The sequence below is a fragment of the Chrysemys picta genome, chromosome 2 (assembly GCF_011386835.1).
Source record: "Chrysemys picta bellii isolate R12L10 chromosome 2, ASM1138683v2, whole genome shotgun sequence".
Taxonomy (NCBI): domain Eukaryota; kingdom Metazoa; phylum Chordata; order Testudines; family Emydidae; genus Chrysemys; species Chrysemys picta.
This window is the reverse complement of record NC_088792.1, coordinates 187414107-187440766: the sequence shown is the minus strand read 5'-3', so window position 1 is coordinate 187440766 and position 26660 is coordinate 187414107. Positions and strand designations below refer to the sequence as shown.

At 45.6% G+C, this 26660-nt stretch overlaps 2 protein-coding genes across 2 annotated transcripts in view; one reads left to right on the top strand and one right to left on the bottom strand.

Moving 5' to 3' along the window:
- Window positions 1-15604, bottom strand: part of SCGN (secretagogin, EF-hand calcium binding protein) — a 47121-nt gene extending 31517 nt beyond the window's left edge. Inside the window, exons 1-2 of the mRNA XM_005281422.4 lie at window positions 15297-15604; window positions 14296-14366 (exon numbers count right to left, since the gene is read on the bottom strand). Of these exons, the coding sequence (XP_005281479.1) occupies window positions 14296-14366; window positions 15297-15369 (144 nt within the window). The 5' untranslated portion in view covers window positions 15370-15604. The remainder of the gene's footprint in view (window positions 1-14295; window positions 14367-15296) is intronic.
- A 7002-nt stretch (window positions 15605-22606) lies between these two features.
- Window positions 22607-24747, top strand: LOC135981656 (uncharacterized). Its single transcript, XM_065585101.1, has 2 exons — window positions 22607-23183; window positions 24178-24747. The coding sequence occupies exons 1-2, from the start codon at window positions 22607-22609 to the stop codon at window positions 24651-24653; spliced, it is 1053 nt and encodes a 350-aa protein (XP_065441173.1). The 3' UTR covers window positions 24654-24747.
- The last annotated feature ends 1913 nt before the right edge of the window (window positions 24748-26660 follow it).

Below are 26660 nucleotides of genomic sequence, written 5' to 3'. Positions count from 1 at the left end.
CAAATATTGCTGATAGTTAAAACTTCAGAAGTCTTGTGCATTTGGGAGGGGCTTACCCCAGAAACAGCAGGGAAAAAAATTCTTACCCATCAACCTGGAAGCAGAATGTAAAATACTAGAGGTCGGGGTCTGAAGACAGTTTTGGGTTTTACAGTGGAAAATGTTTAAACAAATGACATACATTTTTACTATTAGTTATAGAGCTTAACATACTTACAGATCTTTATATCTTCAAAGCACAGTACAAACATCAATTACTATCACTTAACTGTATAAATTTAATTGGTTTTCTATAATTGCCATGGTTTCCACAGACAAGATTCAAATGTCCCTAAAAAAAGTGTCTTGCCCATGCACAATTAATTTACACGGTGTGGATGTGACCTGAGGATGCATTTTCTACAGTCAGAAGATACTACTGTAGTTTGAAAGGTAACTGCTAGCCCATATTAGTGCTCTCCTCCTCCCTACCCCAAATCTTGGGTAACTTGAGATTGTTCATATTACAAGGAGAAGAAGTGAGAGAGGGATCGCGCTCCAGACTGACAAACATCAACTACATAGAAACAGAGCTACCACACTGATCAGAGCCAGGTGTGACAATAACAGAAAATGTGGAAGTGGCAGAAGTGTTAAATTACTTTTATTGTTTCAGTTTTCACCAAAAAGTTTAGTAGCAATTGGACATCTAACTTAATGAATGCCAGTGAAAATGAGGTAGGATCGGAGACTAAAATAGGGAAAGAACAAGCCGGTTGAAATACATCCTACAATACTCAAGGAGCTGAGTGAGGAAATATCTGAGCCATTAGCGATTATCTTTGAAAAGTCATGGAAGGACTGGAAAAGGGCAAATATAGTGCCAATCTATAGAAAGAGGAATAAGGACAACCCAGGGAATTTCAGACCAGTCATCTTAACTTCAGCACCCAGAAAGATAATGGAGCAAATAATTAAGCAATCAATTTGCAGACACCTAGAAAATAATAAGGTGGTAAGTAACAGTCAGCATGGATTTGCCAAGAACAAATCGTGTCAAACCAACTTGATAGCTTTCTTTGACAGGGTAACAAGCCTTGTGGATGGGGGGGATAAAGCAGTAGATGTGGTATATCTTGACTTTAGTAAGGCTTTTGATACTGTCTTGCATGACCTTCTCATAAACAAACTAGGGAAATACAAGCTAGATGGAGCTACTATAAGGCCGGTGCATAACTAGTTGGAAAACTGTTCCCAGAAAGTAGTTATCAGTGGTTCACAGTCAAGTTGGAAAGACATATTGAGTGGAGTCCCACAGGGATCAGTTCTGGATCGAGTTCTGTCCAATATCCGTTTATGTTGGACATTAGCAAAAACTTCCTGTCAGGATAGTTAAGCACTGGAATAAATTGCCTAGGAAGGTTGTGTCATTGGAGATTTTTAAGAGCAGGTTAGACAAACACCTGTCAGGGATGGTCTAGATCAGGGTTTTTCGCAACAAATTTTTTGGTGGCCTCAGAGTGACCACTCTCACTGGTGGCCGCACTGACACTTTTCCCCTAAAATACTAATTAACTTTAGGAAAAACAATTAAATCTGCACAGATATACATTACAATGATTTGGGTGTGTATTTGTAGGGTTTTTTGGCAGACTCGGTAACAAAAATAATGCTGCCTCCTCCTTCGCCCCCCACCCTCACCCCATCCAGCGCTTAGTGGGTCCTGAGGCTTGCTGTGAAAAGTGATATGTGTATTTGTTAATATCACAGCTATGAAAAGTGATAAGTGATATTAACAAACATACAAGTATAATTTTTCACAAATAGCTAGTAAGTCTGCTGTGAAAAGAGATACTTGCATGTTTGTTAATATCACTTTCCTTAGCAAACCCCTGGACCCATTAAGCCCTGGATGGGGGTGACGAAGGGGAAGGCAGCAGGGGCCAGAGGTGATGATGGGATGGATGTAGGGCCGTGGGAGGCAATGGGGGTCCGGGGAAATGGGGGGATGGATGCTGGGCTGTGGGAGGCAGCAGCAGCCCGGGGCAATGGGGGGATGGATGCAAGGCCAGGAAGGCAGCAGGGTCCTGGGGCAGGGGGAGGAGGGATGGATACAGGGCTGTGGGAGGAAGTGGGGGCCAGGGGCGAGTGATGAGGCCCACTGTTGTGTGGCCAGAGCCAGGGCCTGGTGTCTGCTGCTATGTGGCCAGGGCTAGGGCTCAGTGCCACAGCCAGAACCCAGTGCTGGGGACAGGAACTGCGTGGCTGGAGCCAGGGATCGGAGCCCGCTGCCATGCAGCCGGAGCTGTGAGTCAGCACCCAGGGCCAGTGCCTGCTGCCGCAGGGCTAGAGCCTGGAGCTGGGTGCCAGAGCCCAGAGCTGGGTGCCAGAGCCCAGGAGTGCATGGCTGGAGCAAGGAGTCAGCGCCCGCTGCTGTGTGGATGGAGCCAGCGCTCTCTTCTGCGCAGCCAGGGCCAGGGGTTGGCACCCAGAGCCAGCTCCCACCACCGTGTGGCCGGAGCCAGTGTACAGAGCTGTGGGTTGGTGCCTGCTGCCTTGCAGCTGGGGCAGGGGATCAGCGCCAGGGGCTGGGACCCATGTGGCTGGAGCCTGGGGCCAGCACCGACCACCGCATGGCCAGAATTGGGGGCCAGAGGTTGACTGAAGCTCCGTGGTCAGAAGCGGGGGTCAGCGCCTGCTGCCCTGTAGCCAGAGCCAGGGGTTGGCACTTAAAGCCCCGCGGTTGGAGCCCGCTGCCATGTGGCTGGGCCTGGAGTTGGTGCCTGTGGCCAGTGTCTGCTACTGCACGGCTGAAGCCCAGGACTGGAGCCGGGAGCCAGTACCTGCTGCCATGCAGTTGGAACCAGGGGCTGGAGGCTGAAGCCCCACAGTTGGAGGCCAGGGCCGCATGGCCAGAGCTGGGGGGGGTCAGTACCAGCTGCCCTGTGGTTGGAGCCTGGGGCCGCATGGCCAGGTTCCTGAAGTCCTGCTGCTGGAGCCTGCCACCCAAACCCCTTCCCCCCAACATGGGTCAAGAACTCACCTTGCTCCTGCAGTGTTGTGCCCCTCTCTAGAGGTGGTGCAGAGAGGCGCATCCAGGAGCAATAAGGAGGGAGGAGGAGGCGCCGATGCTTCCTCCTCCCCATCATCACCCAGGAGTCTGTCGTGGCCTCATGAAAAGCCCCTGGTGGCCACATTTGAGGAACATTGGTCTAGATAATACTTAGAGCTTGTCTACACTTACATTTTATAGTGCTCTAACTTGCTGGCTCGGACGGGGTGAAAAATCACCCCCCTGAGTGCAGCAAGTCTGAGTGCTTTAAAGCACTAATATTAACAGGCTCCCAGCACTTGGAGCTAATCCCCTCGTGGAGGTGGATTACCAGGAGTGCTGGGAGAGCTCTCTCCCAGCACTGGTGCACGACCACACTCGCACTTCAAAGCGCTGCCATGGGAGGGTTCCCGCAACAGCGCTTTGAAGTTTCCAGTGTAGCCATGCCCCCAGTCCTGCCTTGAATGCAGGGAACTGGACTAGGTGACCTCTTAAGGTCCCTTCCAGTCCTATGATTTTATGTAAAGTAAGGCTGTTAAAACAACCCACCCCCACTGGAAAGAAGGTTGTGTGGTTGGTTTTTTTTAAAATTATTAACTCGCTATTCAACAAAGTTGGTGCAAACAGAAAAGGCAAAGCCTTCATATGTCTAAAGGTTACATTGGATTTGTTTCAGAGCCGTCAATTACAGTGGGCAGTAAATGCTATAGTGGCAATACAGTTCTGACCTGAAAAGTGACCCGGGAAATAGCTTGATGGGATTCTCTGCCTATTGTCTTTATAGACTGGTGGGATGATTTGACAGCAAATAAACAGCTGTAGTCAAGCATAGTCTTTCTCAAGGGTTTGTGGTGCCATTATTGTATAGTCACCATCCAGAGCAAAATGGCACTTCAAGGTTGCAGAAGCACTTCCTTCTAACTATCCTCCCACCACTATGGGCTGCAATATTCTAGACTTGTTCTGTCTGATAACTTTATTTTTGGAAAGTTTTGAGCAAAAATGGTTCAGTGCTTTCTCTGGGCACTCTCTGCTGGCAGGGATCCCATGTATTTCCAACAGCAAGCTCAACCTGCCCTCCTCTGGGGGTGGACTTCTGTGCTAACACTGCCTGCCTTCCCCAGTAGGGCATGTGTGAGAATCCTGGGGTGCAGTAGCCTTCACTGGCCTGGGTTGGAGGTGTGTGCAAGTTGCCCATTTAATGTTGCCTATAGAATACAGGAACATTTTTAGAGATGAAAAATTTTTGCAGTCAAAACTAGGGCTGCCAATTAATCGCAGTTAACTCAAGCGATTAACTCAAAAAATTAATTGCAATTAATCGGACTGTTAAACAATAGAATACAAATTGAAATATCTTAAATATTTTTGATATTTTTCTATATTTTCAAATATATCTATTTCAATTACAACACAGAATACAAAGTGTACAGTGCTCACTTTATATTGTTTTTACTACAGATATTTGCACAGTAAAAATTATAAACAAAAGAAATAGTATTTTTCAATTCACCTCATACAAATACTGTAGTGCAATCTCTTTATCATGAAAGTGCAACTTACAAATGTATTTTGTTACATAACTGCACTCAAAAACAAATCAATATAAAACTTTAGAGCCTACAAGTCCACTCAGTCCTACTTCTTTTTCAGCCAATCGTTCAGACAAACAAGTTTGTTTACATTTGCAGAAGATAATGCTGCCCGCTTCTTATTTACAGTGTCACCTGAAAGTGAGAACAGGGTGATTGCATGGCACTGTTGTAGCCGGTGTCACAAGATATTTACGTGCCAGATGCACAAAAGTTTCATATGCCTCTTCATGCTTCGGCCATCGTTTCAGAGGACATGCTTCCACAATGATGACACTTGTTAAAAAAAATGCGTTAATTAAATTTGTGAGTGAACTCCTTTGGGGGGAGAATTGTATGTCTCCTGTTCTGTTTTACCCACATTCTGCCATATATTTCATGTTATAGCTGTCTCAGATGATGACCCAGCACATGTTGTTCATTTTAAGAACACTTTCACTGCAAATTTGACAAAATGCAAAGAAGGTACCAATGTGAAATTTCTAAAGGTATCTACAGAATTCGACCCAAGGTTTAAGAATCTGAAGTGCCTTCCAAAATCTGAGAGGGATGGGGTATGGAGCGTGCTTTCAGAAGTCTTAAAAGAGCAACACTCTGATGCGGAAACTACAGAACCCGAACCACCAAAAAAGAAAATCAACCTTCTGCTGGTGGCATCTGACTCAGATGATGAAAATGAACATGCGTCGGTCCGCACTGCTTTGGATCATTATTGAGCAGAACCCGTCATCAGCATGGACGCATGTCCCCTGGAATGGTGGCTGAAGCAAGAAGGGACATATGAATCTTTAGCGCATCTGGCACGTAAATATCTTGTGACACCGGCTACAACAATGCCATGTGAACAGCCTGTTCTCACTTTCAGGTGACACTGTAAATAAGAAGCGGGCAGCATTATCTTCTAAAGTTTTACATTGTTTTATTTTTGAATGAAAGTTTTTTTTTGTACATAATTCTACATTTGTAAGTTCAACTTTCATGATAAAGAGATTGCACTACAGTACTTGTATTAGGTAAATTGAAAAATACTATTTCTTTTGTTTATTACAAATATTTGTAATAAAAATAAATATAAAGTGAGCAGTGTACACTTTGTATTTTGTGTTTAATTTACATCAATATATCTGAAAATGTAGAAAACATCCAAAAATATTTAAATAAATGATATTCTATTATTGTTTAATAGCGTGATTAATTGCACGATTAATTTTTTTAATTGCTTGACAGCCCTAGTCAAAACACAGTGTGAGTATAATGAAGGGAATTTTGCTTCCATAGAAAGGGGCAAACAGCATCAGATAAAATAAGAATTCTCCAAACTTTGCTCAAAGTTAGGCATATGGAGATTGTGGCTATTTGAGGAGGAATCAAAAATGACACCAAGTTTGCAAGCTTAGGAGCCATTGGTAGTACGATAGTTATCGGTGACAGAGAAAGGAGGAGGGGCAGATCGCTACTGTCAATTGATAGAAATGACAGGAATAAAAAGCAGTGCCTGTCTCCAGTTTTCATTTTGGAAAAAGAAAGGTCACCTTACTCAAAGAATTAAGATCTGCATTAGATTATAATGGTGACTGAACCAAGTCTGGAAGAAGGATTTTTACCCCTTAGCTATCATCATGTGAACAATAAAACTTCAAAGACACTGGCTTAAGTCCCAATCTAGCGGAGTGCTGAGTATCTCTTGAGAGCAGCTGAGCATCCTCAATGGATAACAAAGCCTATGGTAACTGAAGGCACAGCACTTTTTAGGATCAAGTCCGTAACATGTATGTTATTAGCAAACAAAAGATTATATAATTTTACTATGAAAATATAAACAGCTGTAAAAAATATGGCCCATGGCAGTTATCATAAATCACTTGATTTAAGGACAATTCTTTTTACAAGAACATTTCTTATTAAGGATAATACTCCACAAAGTTTTGCATGGGACAATTACTGTAATTCAACCCACCATAGTAAGTACATTTTCCCCTCTTCACATCTGATCCTGTCCTTTAATTTTGTGAAAAATCCTTTAAAAATATTTCACATCAGCAATGTAATCGACATATTCGTACTTCTCATTATGATGGAAACGACATGTTCACCTTTTTATCCCCACAGTGTTTAATTTCTTAAGAATGGTTGTCCATAACCTTCTGGAAACTTGACAGTAATCTCTTTCCTTTTATCACATTTTTTTCTTTTGGGTGCCCTTGCCCCCACATTCTCTCATATTTCTTTGCTTGTTAAGAGAGCTGTGCTGCTGGTAGTGATTTATTTTAATGAAAACACAGTGATGAATCATTTGTTTTGGAAAAAATAAAATGTGCAGAGAATCACGGGGATTTTAGAACTTGATGTAAGAGTAGGTCTAATTTAGGATATGCCAACCTTGAGAGTATCACTTTAATCAAGAACAGGTCATGCCATTAACAATTACCATTCTCCCCCACATGAGGAGATGGAAAATAGGATTTTCCCCTGCAATTAAGTAAGTACATCACATGTGGGGGGGGGGAGTCTAAAGCATTGGAAGATTTTTTTGTTTTTAAATTCCCAACTTCCCTTGTTCATTGGTAGAAAAGGCAGGCAGATTGCACCATTCAATTCTGTCTGCAGCTAGCTGTCAGCGTCTGCCAAATTGGAACAACAAATCCTTGGACTAATTCAGACCTCACTTAGGATCTGATCCTTTAACAGGCTGCATGCATGCAAAGCCCTGTGTTCACATGGAGCCAGATGCAGGATTGAGATCTTCGTCAATGCAACTCCCACAGAAGCCAGTGAGAACTGAACTCATGTGAGAGCCTGAATCTACCATGTGCTAAGTGCCTCCTATGCAGAGTAACTGCAATAGCCTCTTTTTAACAAAAAAAAAGCTAGCCGTCTACTTGCACCCACAAATTGTGGGCACAAATATGTGATGGTCCAATTTATTCCTCCATAAATCTTAGGCATGTATATGACCAAGTGTATTTACAATTGATTGTGGGTGGAAAATGAACCAGTAGATATGTCCACTCAAAAGAATAGTGGGCACAAAAATGGAACTAAAGTCAGGCTGGAAATCAGGACCTATATACATATGACAGAAATGGCAACTTCCAGCAGTATCCTGGATGAACACTACTGAAGTAAGTTTAAGAATTTTAGGAGTTTACTATGTTAAAAATGCAAATGCTCATGTATTATTGTTGGACTGTATGTAACTTGTTTAGAAGGGAGACATGACTAATGTAAATTTGGGGAAGTGTTACGAGCTTCAAAGGACTACTTGAAACAATGTGAACTTTTAAAGTTAAGTGGGGTTCCCAGGAAATTTCAAGGGGGAGGCGCATGCAAATGTTACCCCCTCAAGTTATGCAAGAGCTCAGCCTTTCGAAGCTCTGCCCTGAGGAGGGGACCTTTTGTCTGCTGATCGCCTGTTACATGAGGACAAGGTCAGAGGCCCAAATAGTAGGAATGACCCTGAGATTCATGGGTGCGCTTATTCTGAGCTAATAGTTGTTACGAACCTATGGCTGCATAAAACCTCCTAGATGAGGCTGGAAGGTTGGCTCGTGATTTCTGGTAAGCTTATTAGCATGGGTGTAAGTTCTTTTAATACTTTAATATATTTTCTCTAATGTTTTCACCTTAAGAATAAACATGCTTGCTTAGGAAAGCTGCATGATATCGTGGACAATTATGCTTTTTATAGCCTGTGAACCAGCTTCAATAGGCGAGAGCCCCACATCAGACTATTCCATAGCTCAGTGGTTAGAGCACTCACCTGAGAACTGGGAAAACCCACATTCAGATCTCTGCTCCACATCAAGCGGGGGAGGAGGGACATGTAACCCGGGTCTCCCACATCCAAGTGAATACGTTAGTCACTAGGCTAAAAGTTACAAGGGAAGCTGCCACCACTTCCTATTCCCACCCCATGGAGTGTTTTTCTTGCAAAACAAACCAAACAAAAACCCCAAACCAAAACGAAAAAACAACTGCTTAGGGGCCTAGCTCCAGGAGAGCTGTGAATTCCAAGCAGTGATAGCTGCCTCCCTGCAGCACCAAACTCCCTGAGAGGGGTAGGACTCAGGCCACACCCCTCTTCTTGACATTTCCTACTAGCTAAGTTAGGCAGCACCCCGCTCAAGCCATTTCTACACTACAAAATTATGCCGACCTAACTTATGTCAGCATACAGCCACCACAGTTATTAAATCGCTTGTGTGTATGTGCACACTTTGCTCCTTGTGTTGTCGGTGTTCATCCTCACCAGGACTACTTGTATCGATTGTATTGTCAGCATGGGGCATTGTGGAACAGCTGCTGAAAGTCAGTAACAGTTGATGTAAGCAATGCAGTGTCCACACTGACATTGCGTCCACCTAGTTACATCGCCCATGACTCTATGCCACACGGGGAAGCAGTCTTACTAAATTGGCATAAAGAGGCACTTACGTCAGTGGGAGTCAAATTTAAGTGAAAACACTTCCACAGCTAGATCGCCGCAACGTAGGGTGACCAGACAGCAAGTGTGAAAAATCGGGACAGGTGGTGTGTGTGTGGGGGTGGGGTAATAGAAACCTATATAAGAAAAAGACCCAAAAATCGGGACTGTCCCTATAAAATCGGGACATCTGGTCACCCTACCGCAACGCAGCTAACATCAACGTCACCCTGTAGTGTAGACCAGGCCTCAGTATGATGGTGGATCCCATTCTTTGACAGCTAACTCTTTCTCCCATACACTGGGCATGTAGGCACCTAACTCAGAGGCTGTGGATTCCACTGGGTGCAGCAAGGTGCCTAAAAGTTAGGCACTGCAACACTGAGCATTGCAATGCCTAAGTCCCTTTGTGGATCTAGTCCTTAGCCCATCAGTATAGACTGGTAATTAGACTACAGAATCCTACCATAACTCCATCAATTTACTAAAACCTTTTGCATATGTATTAGAGAGATGAAGTGAGTGAGGTAATATCTGTTACAGGACCAAATACTGTTGGCGAGCGAGACAAGCTTTTGAGCTTACACAGAGCTCTTCTTCTGGTCTGGGAAACTAACTTAACGTGTCTCTGCAAAATACAAGGTTTGAACAGATTGTTTAGCATAAGTAGGTAACAGATTTCAAGGGACCATTCAAGGTGAAGTGGCCCATTAATCTATATCTACTTGCAAATCAAAGGAGTTATGGTAGAATTGTATGACCTGATAGCTTTTCATAGTTAGATAAGGAAAGGGGGGGTTGGATCTGGGATTTGGTTTGGCCCATTATAAAGTTAGGGGGGCTTTGCAAAAGTCAGATCTTCCTTTGCTTCAAAACACCCCCAAAAGTTCAAAGATATTTAGATTCAAGACTTTGGTTTGGACCCATCTTCACTAGTGACACATTCTGAATCCTCTTTCTTGCCCAGTGCTCGTAATCCACAAATCTGATTCTCAAGTGGCTCATAGACTCTGTCTTTAATTGTTTCCCCAGCTGCTTTGATGTGCTTGCATTTAATGTCAGACAAAGATGTAGCAGAGAAGCTGGGAAAAATAACAGAGCTACAGATTACAGTGGTCATTAGGGGAAAATAATAGCTTAGAGAGCGGAGGTTGAAAAAATATAATTATGAAACTGTTCACTATTCAAGCAGAGACAACTTCGAGAGCTGATAATGTTATTTATCACTTGTATAGCACTTTGGAAATAGTAACTAATTAATCCTTGTAATGCGTCTGCAAGGTATGTCATTAAGTGTTATTGTCTCTCTGTAGCAGAGGGTAGAAGAGGCATAGAGGTTAAGTGCCCATAAAAGGAATCAGTGTCAAAACTAGGATTAAAATGCAGAGATCCTAGCTCCCATCCCTGTGCTGATATCAGTAGGCAATGTGTTTCTTTAGGGTAATGAAAAATAGTTCCAGGGGGCCCCTTGACTTTTTACACTTTGGGAAGGGGTTCTTCACACATCAGTAGGAAGCATGTACGGAATAGGTGATGTGTACAGGAAGAAAAATGGTGGGTAAACATAATGTTATATGATAATTATACAAAAATAAGTCATTCATATGTAGTGCTACGATGCTCATGATGCTTAAGAGACAAATAAGAAAAAGTCCTTTCCCTGAGGAGCTTCCAATCAAAGCACAAAATTCTACTCTCAGACTTACTCAGCCACAGTATTTCTCAGTAGCCTCAATGGGAGATCCACCCATGCAGGGAAAGCAGAATGCTGAGGCTGACTACTGCCCTATGGATTTGAGATAATTTTGCCATTAGTTAAACAATGAGAATTGAAAATAGACCATAGATTGCAAAGCCAGAAGGGACCATTGTGATCATACACAGGAGATCAGATTATAACACAGACCATAGAACTTCTCCAAAATGATTCCTGGAGCATATCTTCTAGATCAGTGGTTTTCGAACTTTTTTTCTGGTGACCCAGTTGAAGAAAATTGTTGATGCCTGTGACCCAATGGAGCTGGAGATGAGGGGTTTGGGCTGTGGGAGGGGCTTGGGGCTGGAGCAAAGGGTTGGGGTATGGAGGTGAGGGCTGCGAGGTGGGGCCAGGAATGATGGGGTCAGGGTGTGGGAGGGAGCCCTGGGCTGGGGCAGGGGATTGGGGTGTGGGAGGGGCTCCGGGCTCCGGGTGGGGGTGCAAGTTCTGGGGTGGGGCCAGAGATGAGGGGTTTGGGGTCCAGAAAGGGGCTCCGGGTTTGGGGGGGCTCAAAGTTGGGATAGGGGATTGGGGCGTGGGGTTGAGGCACGGGCTTATCTCGGGCGGCTCCCAGTCAGCAGCAAGGCAGGGGTGCTAAGGCAGGCTTCCTGCCTGTCCTGGCACCGCAGACCATGCTGCACCTCGGAAGAGCCCAGCAGCAGGTCCGGCTTCTAGGCGGAGGCATGCAAGTGGCTCCACGTGTGTCTCACACACAGGGATACCACCCCCCCTCAGCTCCTATTGGCCGGTTCCGAGCCAATGGGAGTGCGGAGCCAGTGCTCGGGGCGGGGCCAGTGTGCAGAGCCCCATAGCCCCCCACCTAGGAGCTGGACCTGCTGCTGGCCGCTTTCAGGGCACAGCGTGGTGTCAGAACAGGTTGGGACTAGCCTGCCTTAGCTGGGCAGCACCGCCGATGGGACTTTTAATGGCCCAGTCGGTGGTGCTGACCAGAGCCGCCGTGACTCAGCGCCTTATGACCTGCAGTTTGAAAACCACTGTTTTAGATAAACGTCCAATGTTGGTTTAAAAATTGTCAAGGACGGAGAATCCACTGTGACCTTAAGTAAATTGTTCCAAACTACTCTCACTATTAAAAATTTACACCTAATTTCCAGTCTGAATTTGTCTAGCTTCAACTTCCAGCTACTGGATTGTGTTATACTTTTCTCTGCTAGATCGACAAGCCTGTTATTAAATATTTGCTCTCCATGTAGGTTCTTATAGATTGTAATCAAGTCACCCCTTACACTTCTCTTTGTTATGCTAAATAGATTGAGCTCCTTGAGTCTATCAGTATAAGGCATGTTTTCTAATCCTTTAGTCATTCTTGTGGCTCTTCTCTGAAGTTTCTCCAATTTATCAACATCCTTCTTGAATTGTGGATACCAGGGGAAGGGATGCAAGGCAACGCATGATCATATTGTTTAAGGACCATATACTGGCTCCCTCGCTGTTAAGTAGCACCTTACCGCTCCCACTGATTTCACTGAGAATCCTTTGCAAAGCAAGATACTACTCTCCATATGAGTAAGTGTGGCAGAATCTGTTCCTTAAATTTAATTCAGAGGGGTTTAATTTATGTGAAACTTTTTCTTATAATAGCAACAGTAGATATAGAAAATGAGAGATGCGGAAAGGAAAAGAAGACTGATTTAAATTAAATCATTTGAACATGTAACTTTTGGCAATAATGAGAGTTGTCATTATATACCCTGTTTAACAAAGGGAAAAAATATGTTCCATTATGAACCCTGTACACACTGGGTTCTGTGCACTACTGTTTTGGTATGTAATGCCCTATTTCATGTCATGAAACAGACTTCACATAGACCTCTGTGTGTGATCACGGGAACATAGGACTTGATGTACTGCAGCAGTCTCGTGGCCCATCTAGTCCAGTACTACAGTGGCCAGCACTAGACATTTCAGAAGACGGTGCAAGAAACCCCACAGCAGGCAAACATCAGATAATCTGCACTATGAAATTCTTCTCCTAACACCTCATAATTAAAGGTTGGCTTAAACCCCAAAGCTTGAAGTCTCATATCCCTTCCAATACTTTCTTTAGCGTTGTTATAAATCTAGATAGTCTTATCTATATAAATGTTGATCCCTCTTTGAATATTGCTAGGTTCTTGGTCTTGATAACATCCTATGGCAATGAGTTCTAGTCACAATCTGCATTGTGTGAAATAACACTTTTATCAGTTTTGAATACGCCACCTTTCAGTTTAATTCAGTGCCCTTTTATCTTGTGTTATGAAGCAGGGAGAATAGAAGCTTCCAATTTTATCTCCTTTTTAAAATTAATAATCACAGTCTTTTCAACCTCTCTTCATATGAATTTTTCTATATCCATAATCATTCTCATTCCTCATCTCTGAATCCTCTCTGTCTTTATGCAATTTATATCTAAATTCTAAATAGACTTTTCTATACATGCCAGCAATATTTCATAATAAAACTATTCTTTTTGCAAATGAAACAACAGTTCCTTTTTGTTTAGAATAATTACAAACTGGAGTATGTAAGACCCCCATTCTTAATTTTGTACGTTGTAGTCAGAAATCTGTTCAGATTTAACTAGCCTGTTTTTCCTGTCTTATTATCTGTTTTTATTTAATGGAGTTGCTTCACATCACATGTATTTGCTTTGTGTCCATTTCTTCTATTTAAAGAGATGCTGACTTTTTTTTTCTTGTATTTGACCCTGTAGTGAAAACATACTTTTTTTAATGTAATCTTTGTACAAATTCTAGGACAGATTTATTCAGTGGCAGTAGTTCTCTCTGGCATATAGTGACATTCAAAGGCAAAGTATGAACTGAAGATAAGTGGGAAAGGGAGATTTTAGCAGAAAACTTTTTGTACATTTTGATTTGTGGACAGCATAAGATGAGAAGCACTGATAAATAGTATGAAATAGAGCTAAAAAAAAAAACCCCAACCCAAACCAAACAAAGATACACAAGTCTTGATCTTATGAGCAATATGTTTGACTCCTATGTTTATCCTTTAACCACTTTTAAGAATGAAGGCATAACTCTTCATAAGCACTGGTTAAAATTAATGCAGGAAGAGTTCTATGGTAATTTTATTTCCAAAGTCAATGATCATATTAACAAATCAGCACTGTTTTGAATCAAGCATAAATACTTGCTACTTTCCCCTCCAAGACTAAATTCTGTATTAAAGAATTTCAGTTCCATTTTTATTCATCTAAATGGATTTTCCTCCAAGCTTTCAAAGAGGAGATTTGGTTTGTGCCAAAATTATAACCTTGGAGTGAGTAACAGATGTTGGACTGAAAATAAACAGTTCTAATACTGGTAGAGTTATTGCACCTGTTTCTCCTAGCACCTGTTGTTGCTAGGAGAAAATAAAACCCTTTATCTTTGGTCTCACTAAGGAAACTATCAGTCACAGAGCAAAGAGTACAAAACCTTTTTAAACGTAATTGTCTTCACATGCATGGAATTTGGTAAGTACTTACAGATGTGCCCAGTTTCTTCAGTAGATGATGAAAAAAATTATCAAGCTCCTTCCCCTCTATGTAACCATTGTCTAAATACAATTAAAACATACATGATTGAACAGACATAATTATTGCTCTAACTCTAAGCACAACTTAGGTACTATAGAACCATTTTTATGTTTATAGACACTGTGCCAAGTTGGAGCAATGTTCTCTTTATTCCTAAATAAGTCTATTCATCCTTCCTATCTTATGGCACATCACTTAAAGTTGGAAGTTGTTATATTTAATTCAAATTCTTAGCATTTTCATATTTTTAATTTTTCTTTATTATATTGTAAAGATCTTGGCCAAAAGGAAAAAAAGAAGCAGTAGCAGTAACAGAGTAGACAAATATTTTGTGCTCTGAGTGCATTCTCTGCAAGGGATATTTATTGTTAAAAAAAAAATTTCCCTTATGTAGATAAGGTCAACCCTGTGAAATTCAGGATTTCCTGGAAGGACTGATTCAGCTACTTAGTGTTGGTGGATGCTCAGTAAGTACTTGATTTAAAAAAAAAACAAAACAAAAAAACCATCGTTGGTGCGCAAAGAGAACATTTGTCCTGATTTTTGCTGCACGGTGTTAACGCTATCAGCCTGCTTGCGGGCTATCCGGGGCGCAGGCAACATCTGCCACAGCTGGCAAACACAGAAGTACGTGGTAAGTCTCAGACATATATGAAGCCCCAGCCACATGTTACATAGACTCAGGCACCACACTCACGTGCATCACACAAGCACAGGGCATGCACACCTAGGGCCGCACTCAGGGGCACCACGCCCCAGCTACATCACAGGGGGAGTCCCGCATACACAGCCACCAGGTGCCGAAAGATACCCCACGCCCAGCCACAGGGACCCGTCCTCCCAGTCCCGGGACCCCTTGCCTCGCCCGACACTCAGCGCCCCCAAACCAGCGGCGCCCGGCTCGCTCCCTTCCCGCGCCAAGTTTCCCCGCGCGAGCAAACCTCCCGCACCGTCGGCGTCGAAGCGCTGCCAGATGTCCAGGAAGCCGGCGGCGTCCAGCTGCTCCAAGGGGCTGCTGTCCATGGTGCTGCTGGGGGAGAGAACTCGCCCAACTCCCGGCGGCGGCTGGAGCGCTTTGCCCGCCTGCGGTCCCTGCAGCGCGCCGGCCGCTCTGCCTGCCGCCCCCCGCCTGACTAGGGGCGGGAGGTTTTCCAAAGAGGAGCCCGCAGGGAGACACGCCCTGCGCTCGCGCGCATGGGCCCAGGTGAGAGGAAGGGCAGAGGCCGAGCCACCGGGGGGAGAGGGAGAACTCCACTGCAAAACAGCTGTCCGCAGCTGACCCCCCCACCCCCCAAGTTAAAAATCAACCCCTCATTCCCTGGGGTCTGAGAGCTGCAGGGATGCAAAGAGAGGACACCGCTAACTACATGGGGGGCTCTTAGAAACTGCCTCCCTATTGATCCCTGCTCTGCTCCATACAGGGTGGAAGGGCAACTTAGAGAGTGCTGGCTGGGGGTATTTATTTTAGCATCTCTCACAGTGGCTCTTCCCAAGCCCACCAAAGTCACCTGCCGGTCCTGTTTAGGGGGATGTGTGTGGTCTGACTGACATCTGCATATCAGCCTGCAGTAATGACCCATACCTAGCCCTTGGAGCTGTCTGTACAGTGCTGTTGAAGTCTTGGTGTATTTTTGTGCAGTGCCAATGCTTGTTTTCCCAGTCCTCTTGCGTACAGTTTTGCAAGATTGATTTGGGTTTGCACATTTTTGTATTTTATTCAAACAAGGGTAGACCTAGAAATTCAAGTACACCTAGAAGCAGGGGGAGGATTGACTTAAAACAAGAATCCTTCATGTTGGCATTGCACAGGCATCCATTTACTCTGAAAAAGACATGTACATGGGTTTTTTTTTTGGGGGGGGTTGTCCTTAAATTATATTTTGCATGGAAAATGTGAGTTTTAATTAAAAGAAAAATGTCCTACAAGACTCCAAAAAGTTCCCTAGAAACCAAAATGATAAAAAGAATGCCAGGGTATTTACTAGGATTCTCCAACTCTTCAGTGAAATTAAAGTCACACCTGTGCTGAAGTGAGAGGGAGAATTGCACTGCCAAATATCAAAAATGGGTGCCTAATGTTTGACTGTTAGGGCCTGAGCAAGAGACCATTGAAATCAATGGAAAGACTTCCACTGACTTCAATGGGCTTTGGACCAGGCCCTTAAAGAACTCATTTGTAAGTCGCAAGATTTTCAAAAGTTCTGATACCCAGAAACTCCCATTGTCTTAATTTATAAATATATATGATTTCATTGGGAGCACTGCTGGAAATCCTGCCAGTCACTTAGCCAGATACCTAGATACAGATGGAGGAGGCTAACTTTAGGCCCCTGCTTTTGAAAATCTTTGCTTGCATTTCTTCAGTAGACATTGCCGTTCACACAGAGAACACTATACCTGCAAATTACTTGCTTTTAGTGATATCACACCTATGAATTAAAAGTTTTTAATCTGTGACCAATCTGTTAGATAAATATAACATACAGATCCATAATGGACCTATTCTAAGCTACCAGAGCCCACTAACCTTTTAGGTAATTGAATAAAACCACTTGGTTGGTTTAAGTAGGGGAAGGAAAAAATAGCTGCCATAGAGTTGAGGCATTTAATTAACAGCATGAGAGCTGTTTATTATAACTATATCACAGCCAGCTGACTGGTCTCCCCACTCTATTCTAGACAAAAGGTTTCTGAGATGTTCAATGGAATGCCTAGGCTGTAAGCAGCCTCAGCCAAAGGCCCCCACCATGAAGTGGGAGCCCCCGCAACAGGAGCATTAGGCAAAAAGACAGATAAATCAGGTAGTCTGGGGGTATCCGCACAGGTACTCTCATCATCAGGACTGGACACTCCACCATTCTTTATCTGATCACTCCTTTGGGGAAGGCTGCCTCTGCTTCTCCCTTACACATCATGGACGTTGAATGGGGTTCAGCTCTCTGGAACCCCAGATCTCTAGCCATCTCTGCATAGGCCCCATGCCTCTGCACTGCTGTAGGAGCTCATGACTCTTTCCTGCCCCTGATGGACCCACAGTTCCACCAGCCATTGCTCCTGAAATGGCTTCCTGGAGCCAGCGTTCACTTACCCTCTAAATTCCCTCAGGCTGATGTAGCAGAGTGGCAGTTCCCTGGGTATGCTCCATCACGCTGCAGGGCTGAAACTTTGTAAGATATCTGATAAGGGGCTTCTGCAGGGTAAGGGGAATGATGCAGTTCGGGAGGCATTCCTCCTGTCCATGCACACCCAGCCAGGATCCCTGTTCTATCTACTCACAGAGAAGGAGCATATGGGCCTTAAACAAATATCACTAAAAGTTATTTGCTAGTTATTTATTAACTGGCTTTTAAAAGTATGGCTCTTCCATAAATGTTTGCTCAGAGGCCATTATTGGTGACCTAGGAGACTAAACTTGGTCTTTATAAACCCATTTTAGTTGATTTAAGGACAATATTACCATATTTTGTAATCCTTATGGAAAGTGTCTATAGAATTTAATAGGGACAAAGGCAAGAAGGTTCTATAGAAAGTTAATAAGGTTTAAAATTACTCTAAAACCAACAGAATTTAATACAGACAAGAGATCCTTTCTATAGGGTTTCTTAACCAATCTGTAGAATTCTATAGCATATTTATAATTCTCTAGTACATTTTATAGGACAGTGCAAAGAACTTACAGAAACTTAATAGTTTTCTATAGGATTTCTCTGTAAGGGTATTTCCTAACTTTCTCTTCTGGTCCTGTAGGCAGCAGCTTGGCTCCCTAGCTGTGACATTACAGGAGCAAGAGCAGACAGGGAATGGTAAAATCTGCTTCCTGTTACTGCTGCTGTCCTTTCAGAACCTCCCAGAGCCCCAACAAATCAGGTCCAGGCTTAGGAGGGGAGGGAGGCAAGAGGGACCCACTTGATTCGTTAACCATATAGTCAACTATGTTTTCTAACTCCATGGTCATTTGAACCTTGGCACAGTCTGTACAGTTTGAGGATGGATGGTACTCACTCTTTAGCAACATCAACCTACCCACCCTAGAGTATTATCAGTGATCTGCCTGTGGAGGAGAAAGAACATGGACTCCCCCACCCCTTCCACATCGGGACAGACAATATTAGTATAGGAAAAACAAAGTAGTAGAGGGTAAGCTCCCTTTCCCAGTCCCCACAGCTCAGTTTGGCTCAAAGATTCAGGACTACAATTTATTCCCTCCATCTCTTAAGTCTCCTCTATGTTGCCAGGATGCTATGTTAAATGTAGGAATAGGACTCAATTAAAAGAACATATTTCCTTGTTGTTTTCAATGTTATCCAATAGCTTTATCAGTTTCCACACCCCAGTTATCTGATCATAACATCAATTCATCACAGCTCTTCCTTGCCCCTCTCCTCCAACTTCTGAAAAATTACCTTTCTTTAGCTGTGCTCAAGGGCCCCATCCAGGATTACATGAGAGTAATGAGCTGGGATCTGCAAGAATAAGTCCTCTGCTGAGGGTAAGAAATGAGAGGGAGAGGTTATGACTTTTCTCCAGATTTCATAGCCCTCCTGAGACCTAGCTCAGGAGCTGCATGGTCAGTGCTACCTGTGCGCCTTGCCTTCCATTCCTGCTTGACCATCTGTTCTGCTTCCCACCCCCATAAAGTCTAACTCCTCCACCCCGGGGCTGGTCCCCTCCCGCCACCTCAGAACCATGCTTCCTTTAGCTCCTGTTTACTGGCCCAGCCCACTGCCTGAGCAGTCTGCCTGCCCCATTCCCATTGTCAAAACTTCGATCCACACACCTGTCCATTGGTCTCACTTTTGTCTGAGATTTCAGCCTCTCTACTCAATCTGGCCAGCCATACTTGCAGCCACCCCATCCCCTTGCACTTGCAGCCACTGGAGAAGGATGTGTGGTGGGTTGGCCATCATGGAGAGAGGAGGAAGAGGGGTAGAGGCTGGCCAGGTTCATTGTACCTCAAAGAAAAGAATGGGAATGTGCCACCACACAGTAGTGGAGAGAGATGCCGTTATTCCATCCTGTCCCACCTGGAGGGAGAAGAAGCTGCAGCTGGGCACAACTTATAGTAAGTATGATGAAGATTTGCTGCTTCAGACCCCGTCTTTCCTCCCACTCCCCAGGCACCCTGGTGTTTAATCATTAAGAAAGAGGGGGTGGGTGGTAATTTGGCATATGCACACACACCATCCCCAGGGCCAGTGCTGACTCTGTGTATAGGTGGCTAATATGGTGCGTCCTTTCTTTTCCATCTTTCACTTCACAGGACCTTCCTGATCTCATCTCTGGCTGTAGCACCGGCTCTTTTACTCCATGCACTCTAGCTTCAGCTGCCATCACAACAGCATGCATGAAGTTGCTCTCCTGGGAGAGGAGCACACCCTTGCATTTGTTACACCTCCCACATCTGCTGACTCAGCTGGTTAGTCTGTACAACCTCCCCCTAAAATATTGTCCATAAAAACTGAAAAACATGATGAAGGCTCTAGGAATATCTGAGGCTGCACCTCAAAGAAACTAATTCAAGAGAAACTAACTAAAATTGAATGGACCCATAATCCTTAAAAGCATAAACAAATCCTAATATACTGTGCAGTGCCATCAGGAGATAATTTTGTTGGCCTCGTATTTTCCCTCACATATAATGATGACACCATGCACACTGGTAAAGTAGTTAAAACTTTCCTGAACAACAAAGAGGAGGCGGCAACCCTTAAAATCAAGGCTTGCTCTGTGAAATGAGCTTGGCAGTTTTAGGGCCTGATCCAAAGCCCTCTGGAGTTTTTTCAGTAACTTTCAATGAGCTTCGCTTCAATCCCGTGGTTCAATTCCCAGTGTGAAAGCTTCCACATCATAAACCACACCACCACCACCGGCCCTACGTGGCAGCCTCATCTCAAAGAGTATGAAGGAGTACTCAATATGAACTAACCTCTCTCTCGTGGAGATAGCCCCTGTGGATCAGAGCTCAGGCCCATTGGCAGGGCAGTATGAGCATGCTGGTACTGCCACTCACTCTGCTGTACCTGTTCAGTGGTAAATACGGGATACCAGTCTCCAGAGCTGTCAAACAGAAGCAGTAAAGTAACAAATACACACACAAAGGATCATCACTTGGACAGCCTGCACTCCAGACACAAATGTACTTAGGCACGTAAAGATGACAAAGACACTCCAGGAAGGTTGAGAGGGTAAAGGGAAGCAGGGGCGGCTCTATGTTTTTTGCTGCCCCAAGCATGGCAGTCAGGCGGCCTTTGGCGGCACGCCTGTGGGCGGTCTGCTGGTCACGTGGATTCGGCGGCATTTCTGCGGGTGATCTGCCGGTCCCGTGCCTTCAGCGTACCCGCCGCCGAATTGCCACCGCGGCTTGCCACCCCAGGCATGCACTTGCTGGAGCCGCCCTGGAAGGGAAGATACACAAGAGATTTGGGAAAATATCCCACAGCAATTTCTTAAGATCTGTAATATCATGGAAGACCACATGTCAGTCATTGCAAAAACCCAAGTACTAAAGATGCTGAACAATGTATAGTGATATCAACTATAAAACTATGCTCTTCATTTAAGGTGTAATTGTACAATGATTAATCCATTTGGTATAGGCTACTCAATAAGGCATGGAGTAGGAGGCCTGAAGTATTTCTTTGGGGCCAGATTCTGATACCCTTTCTCATGATGAGTAGCCACTTATTACCTGAGTAATCTCATTGATGTCAATGGGGAGGGGAGTACTTGTGGAGTAAGTTACTACTTGCTGCAAGGAAGGCTCTCAGAATGTGGCTCTTCATTTATAGCACTATTAAACACGTATTCTAAGAGGTATGCAGTAAGGCCCAAATGATCTTCTTACCACTCTGCCAGGATAATGCTGGTGGGCACCAGGGAATTCAATGTTGCCCCATTGAAGTGTCTTCCCCGTAACCAATGGAGTGGACTCTGTGTCCTTACTTATTGGGAAGGAAGCAGCTGAAGGGTCAGAGGGTGTGTATAGGAGCAGATCTGCCAGCCATCCCCTGGCCCCAGCCCTAAAGAGCCTTAGCATTCAAGAGTGGGGGACCTTTCACATAGACTTTTAACATTGTGCCCTAAAACTTACACAGCAGAACATCAGTGGTTCTAAAGTGTGTGGAGTTATATGGACCAAAATAGAGGGACTCCCAACTAGTTGCATTATTTCAGCAGGGTGCTCCTCAGAATACAATATATTTGAAGAATAAAGTGAAATGTGGATTTACCACCACCAGACTTAAAACAACATTAGTACATCTGCCGTATATTCTGTTTTCTTAATAAAGTAGGTTTTTCTTGGAGTGATTGTTTCTATGTGCAAAGCACTTCAGGTTGTGCATTCACTCCATGTACTCAGGACCAGAGAACCTCTTTAGTAGTGTCTGTGTGGTATGCACATGTGCCCTTGCCCTGCCCTGAGGGAATACAAGGGGCTGCTGGACAACCATGGTCAGCTTCGGTGCTTGTATTGACTGTCTCAGCTTCTCTCTGTAAATAGTTTTAAAACATTTTATAGGTAGCTTTAGGGATTTGTTTCATATCACTTCCATATCAGCCAAAGTATCCATCTACCTGTGATTTACCATATGCCTCAATGTAGCTGGGAAGATTCGGCACGGCATTCACTTGACATGTGTAAGTCTCTTGCCTTTAACCTGCAAAGAATGAAATCATTTCAGAAGTTCCTTAGGCTCGGTCTCATTCATGGAACGTATGAAAGGAGAGGCCATCTCCTCACGGAGGCTATTGAAATGCATCTCAGTGTGCATCCTACTTCTGCTACAAGATGAACAATGTCTCGTTGATAGCCACGTGCAAATGCAGTCAACTTTTGCTCAGGCAGCATGGGTAGCTTCCCTTAGGCCTGGTCTACACTAGGCGTTTATGTCGAAGTTAGCGCCGTTACATCGAATTAACCCTGCACCCGTCCACACTGCGATGCTATTTAGTTCGACATAGAGGTCTCTTTAATTCGACTTCTGTACTCCTCCCCGACGAGGGGAGTAGCGCTAAATTCGACATGGCCATGTCGAATTAGGCTAGGTGTGGATGGAAATCGACGCTAATAGCTCCGGGAGCTATCCCACAGTGCACCACTCTGTTGACGCTCTGGACAGCAGTGCGAGCTCGGATGCTCTGACCAGCCACACAGGAAAAGCCCCGGGAAAATTTGAATTTGAATTCCTTTTCCTGTCTGGCCAGTTTGAATCTCATTTCCTGTCTGGACATCGTGGCGAGCACAGCAGCACTGGCAACGATGCAGAGCTCTCCAGCAGTGATGGCCGTGCAGTCTGTGAATAGAAAGAGAGCCCCAGCATGGACTGATCGTGAAGTCTTGGATCTCATCGCTGTGTGGGGCGATGAGTCCGTGCTTTCCGAGCTGCGATCCAAAAGAAGGAATGCAAAGATCTACGAGAAGATCTCTAAAGACATGGCAGAGAGAGGATACAGCCGGGATGCAACGCAGTGCCGCGTGAAAATCAAGGAGCTGAGACAAGGCTACCAGAAGACCAAAGAGGCAAACGGACGCTCCGGATCCCATCCCCAGACATCCCGTTTCTACGAGGCACTGCATTCCATCCTCGGTGCGGCCGCCACCACTACCCCACCAGTGACCGTGGACTCTGAGGATGGGATACTGTCCACGGCCGGTTCCTCGGACATGTTAGGGGACGGGGAAGATGAGGAAGGAGATGAGGAGGGCGAGGCAGTCGGCAGCTCTCACAACGCTGATTTCCCCGACAGCCAGGATCTCTTCATCACCCTTACAGAGATCCCCTACGAAGCGTCCCCAGCCGTTACCTCGGACACAGAATCTGGTGAAGGATCAGCCAGTAAGTGTTGTAAACATCTAAACATTTATTTTTAACAAAACAGGAATATTAACAATTAAAAGAATGGGTTGTTCATGATTAGTGTGCCCTAGGCGCTTAACGGTTTAGTAAGGGGCAGTGCAAGTTTTGAAAAGAAATCTAGCAATGTCCGGTTTTCAGTGATTGTCCTGCACAAGCCGCTCTACTGTTTATTCCCTGCTACTGCAGCTACAGTAAAATGCGGTCTATGTGTCCGGGGATAGAGCAGTAATCCTCCTGGGACATCTCGATGAAGCTCTCCTGGAGGTAACTTGAAAGCCGTTGCATGAGGTTCTTGGGGAGAGCGGCCTTATTGGGTCCTCCGAAGTACGACACGTTGCCGCGCCACGAGATTATCAAGTACTCCGGGATCATTGCTCTGCACAGCAGGGCGGCATACGGCCCTGGTCTTTGGAGGCTTTCCCGGAGCATTCTCTCTTTGTCGCTCTCGGAGATCCTCATCAGGGTGATGTCGGCCATGGTGACCTGCTTTTAATTAGGTAGGGGAATGTTAGTGTTGGGACTGCTTTCCCGTTCCTTTACAGAACTGTAACCGCTGGTTTGCAGCCACGCGGTGGAGGCGGGAGAGGGGCAGCCGAAAGGGATCGTTCCCGGGGACAGCCGCGAGGGGGTGGGACAGGGGCAGAGTTCCCGCTTGCCGGATTGCTGGCAGCAGGGACTGACATTGATTTAAATGTGAAATGAGGCCAGTGGTAATATAAAAGTTTTAAACTGCCACAAGTGTACGGCTTACCATGTCTGCCTGCAACAGAAATTCCGTTGTGCTGCCTTGCTTCTCAAATGTGCTGTTCAAGACCCCAGGCACTGAATGCGAAGGCCGAGAATTCGACCTTGTGCTGAGTGCGCATGTGAAAGGTGCTGTGCATGGTCTTGTTCACAGAGAAAGACTATGTTCTTTGTTCACAACTACATTTATCTTTCTTAGGAATTCACTCCCTTTTTCCCATTTCCACAGCCCCGTCTGCGACTGTCTCACAACCTAGCCTGGAATCACACTCCCAGAGGCTAGCGCGGATTAGGCGTAGGAAGAAGAGGACACGGGAGGACATGTTCTCTGAGCTTATGGCCTGTTCCCAAGCCCAGGCAGCACAGCAGACCCAGTGGCGGGAGAACTTGACACGAATGCACCAAGCCAACATGGATCGGGAGGAGAGGTGGCGGCAGGAAGACCAGCAGGCGACTCAAAGGCTGCTTGGATTACTGAGGGAGCAAACGGACACGCTCCGGCGCCTTGTGGATGTTCTGCAGGAACGGAGGCAGGAGGACAGAGCCCCGCTGCAGTCCATCTCTAACCGCCCTCCCCCGCCACCAAGTCCCATACCCACCTCACCCAAAGTGCAAAGAAGGAGAGGCGGCAGAGTCCCTGCTAAGTCTCACTCCACCCCTGCAGAGAGCTCTAGTAGCAGAAGGCTCTCATTTCCCAAAATTTGAAAAGTTCTTTCCTTCCCGCCTGACAGAAGCCCACGTCCAAGTTTCACCTCCCAATGCCATGTGTAGTTGATAATAAAAAATTCGTTTCTGTTAACTACTGTTTCAATCATGTTCTTTTGGAGGAGGAGGGGAAAGGGGGTTGGTAATTGGACAGGACAGTCTCCTTTGGCAGGGTACATAGTCGGGGGCAGGCACAGCAGCAGGGCACATACACAGTGCAGTGATGCAGTGACTAGTTACCCCGGTTAGTCTGGGAGGTTGTTTTGATGTAATGTTGGGGGGGGGGGGTTGCTCTGTGACTTTGTGGCGGGGGAGGGCAGTTACAGATCTTAAGCGCCGGTCCTTAGGCAGGATCACAGAGCCACACAGCATGGGATCTGTAACCGTCCTCCCCCTGCCACAAAGTCAAATAGACCCCCCATACACACAGTCCCGATCAGGAGGGTTGACAGGCTCCGTTGAAACAAGCATCCCACCGCAGCGGAGCCTGTCAATCCTTGAGTTTAGAAGCTGCATTCGCGTCACAACACTACACCCGCTCCGCACCACAGTCTGCGTCCCAGTTTTAAAAAATTCCTGCGAAAACAGTTTTAAAGAATACGGTGTGCTTTAACAAAGTAGAACTATTTTTATTTCGACACGTGTGTTGGAGGGGGGGTGAAGGGGGTATGTAACTGGATAGGATAGTCAACATTACCTGGGTAAAGAAACGGGGGCAGGTTTAGCTTCTCAGTACACAAACTATAAAGTCACAGGTTACCCTGCTCACTCAGGAACTTTGCTTTCAAAGCCTCCCGGATGCACAGCGCTTCCCGCTGGTCTCTTCTAATCGCCCGGCTGTCTGGCTGTGAGTAATCACCAGCCAGGCTATTTTCCTCAACCTCCCACCCCGCCATAAAGGTCTCCCCCTTGCTCTCACAGAGATTGTGGAGCACACAGCAAGCTGCTATAACAATGGGGATATTGGTTTCGCTGAGATCACAGCGAGTCAGTAAGCTTCTCCATCTCCCCTTGAGACGGCCAAAAGCACACTCCACCACCATTCTGCACTTGCTCAGCCGGTAGTTGAAGAGTTCTTTTTCAGTGTCCAGGGCGCCAGTATAGGGCTTCATGAGCCAGGGCATTAGCGGGTAGGCTGGGTCCCCGAGGGTGACTATAGGCATCTCCACATCCCCAACAGTTATTTTGTGGTCCGGGAAGTAAATACCTTGTTGCAGACGTCTAAACAGACCAGAGTTCCTGAAAACACGAGCGTCATGAACCTTGCCTGGCCATCCCACGTAGATGTTGGTAAAACGTCCCCTGTGGTCCACCAGTGCTTGCAGCACCATGGAAAAGTAGCCCTTTCGGTTAATGTACTGGGTGGCCTGGTGGTCCGGTGCCAGGATAGGGATGTGAGTTCCATCTATGGCCCCACCGCAGTTTGGGAATCCCATCGCTGCGAAACCATCTATGATCGCCTCCACGTTTCCCAGGGTCACTACCTTTGGCAGCAGTACATCAACGATTGCCTTCGCTACTTGCATCACAACAACCCCCACGGTAGATTTGCCCACCCCAAACTGGTTCGCGACTGACCGGTAGCTGTCTGGCGTTGCAAGCTTCCAGAGGGCTATGGCCACTCGCTTCTGTACACTCAGTGCAGCTCGCAACCGGGTGTCACTGCGCTTCAGGGCAGGGGACAGCAACTCACAAAGTTCCAGGAAAGTTCCCTTCCGCATGCGAAAGTTTCGCAGCCACTGGGATTCATCCCAGACCTGCAGCACTATGCGGTCCCACCACTCAGTGCTTGTTTCCCGTGCCCAGAATCGCCGTTCCACGGCATCAACATGACCCATTGCCACTGTGATGTCCTCGGCGCTGGGTCGCCTGCTTTCTGACAGGTCTGTGCTACTCTCAGACTTCAGGACATCACCGCGGTGCCGTAGCCTCCTCGCCTGACTTTTCTGCATCTGCCTCAGGGAAACCTTTATGATAAGCTGCGAGACGTTGAGAGCGGCCACAACT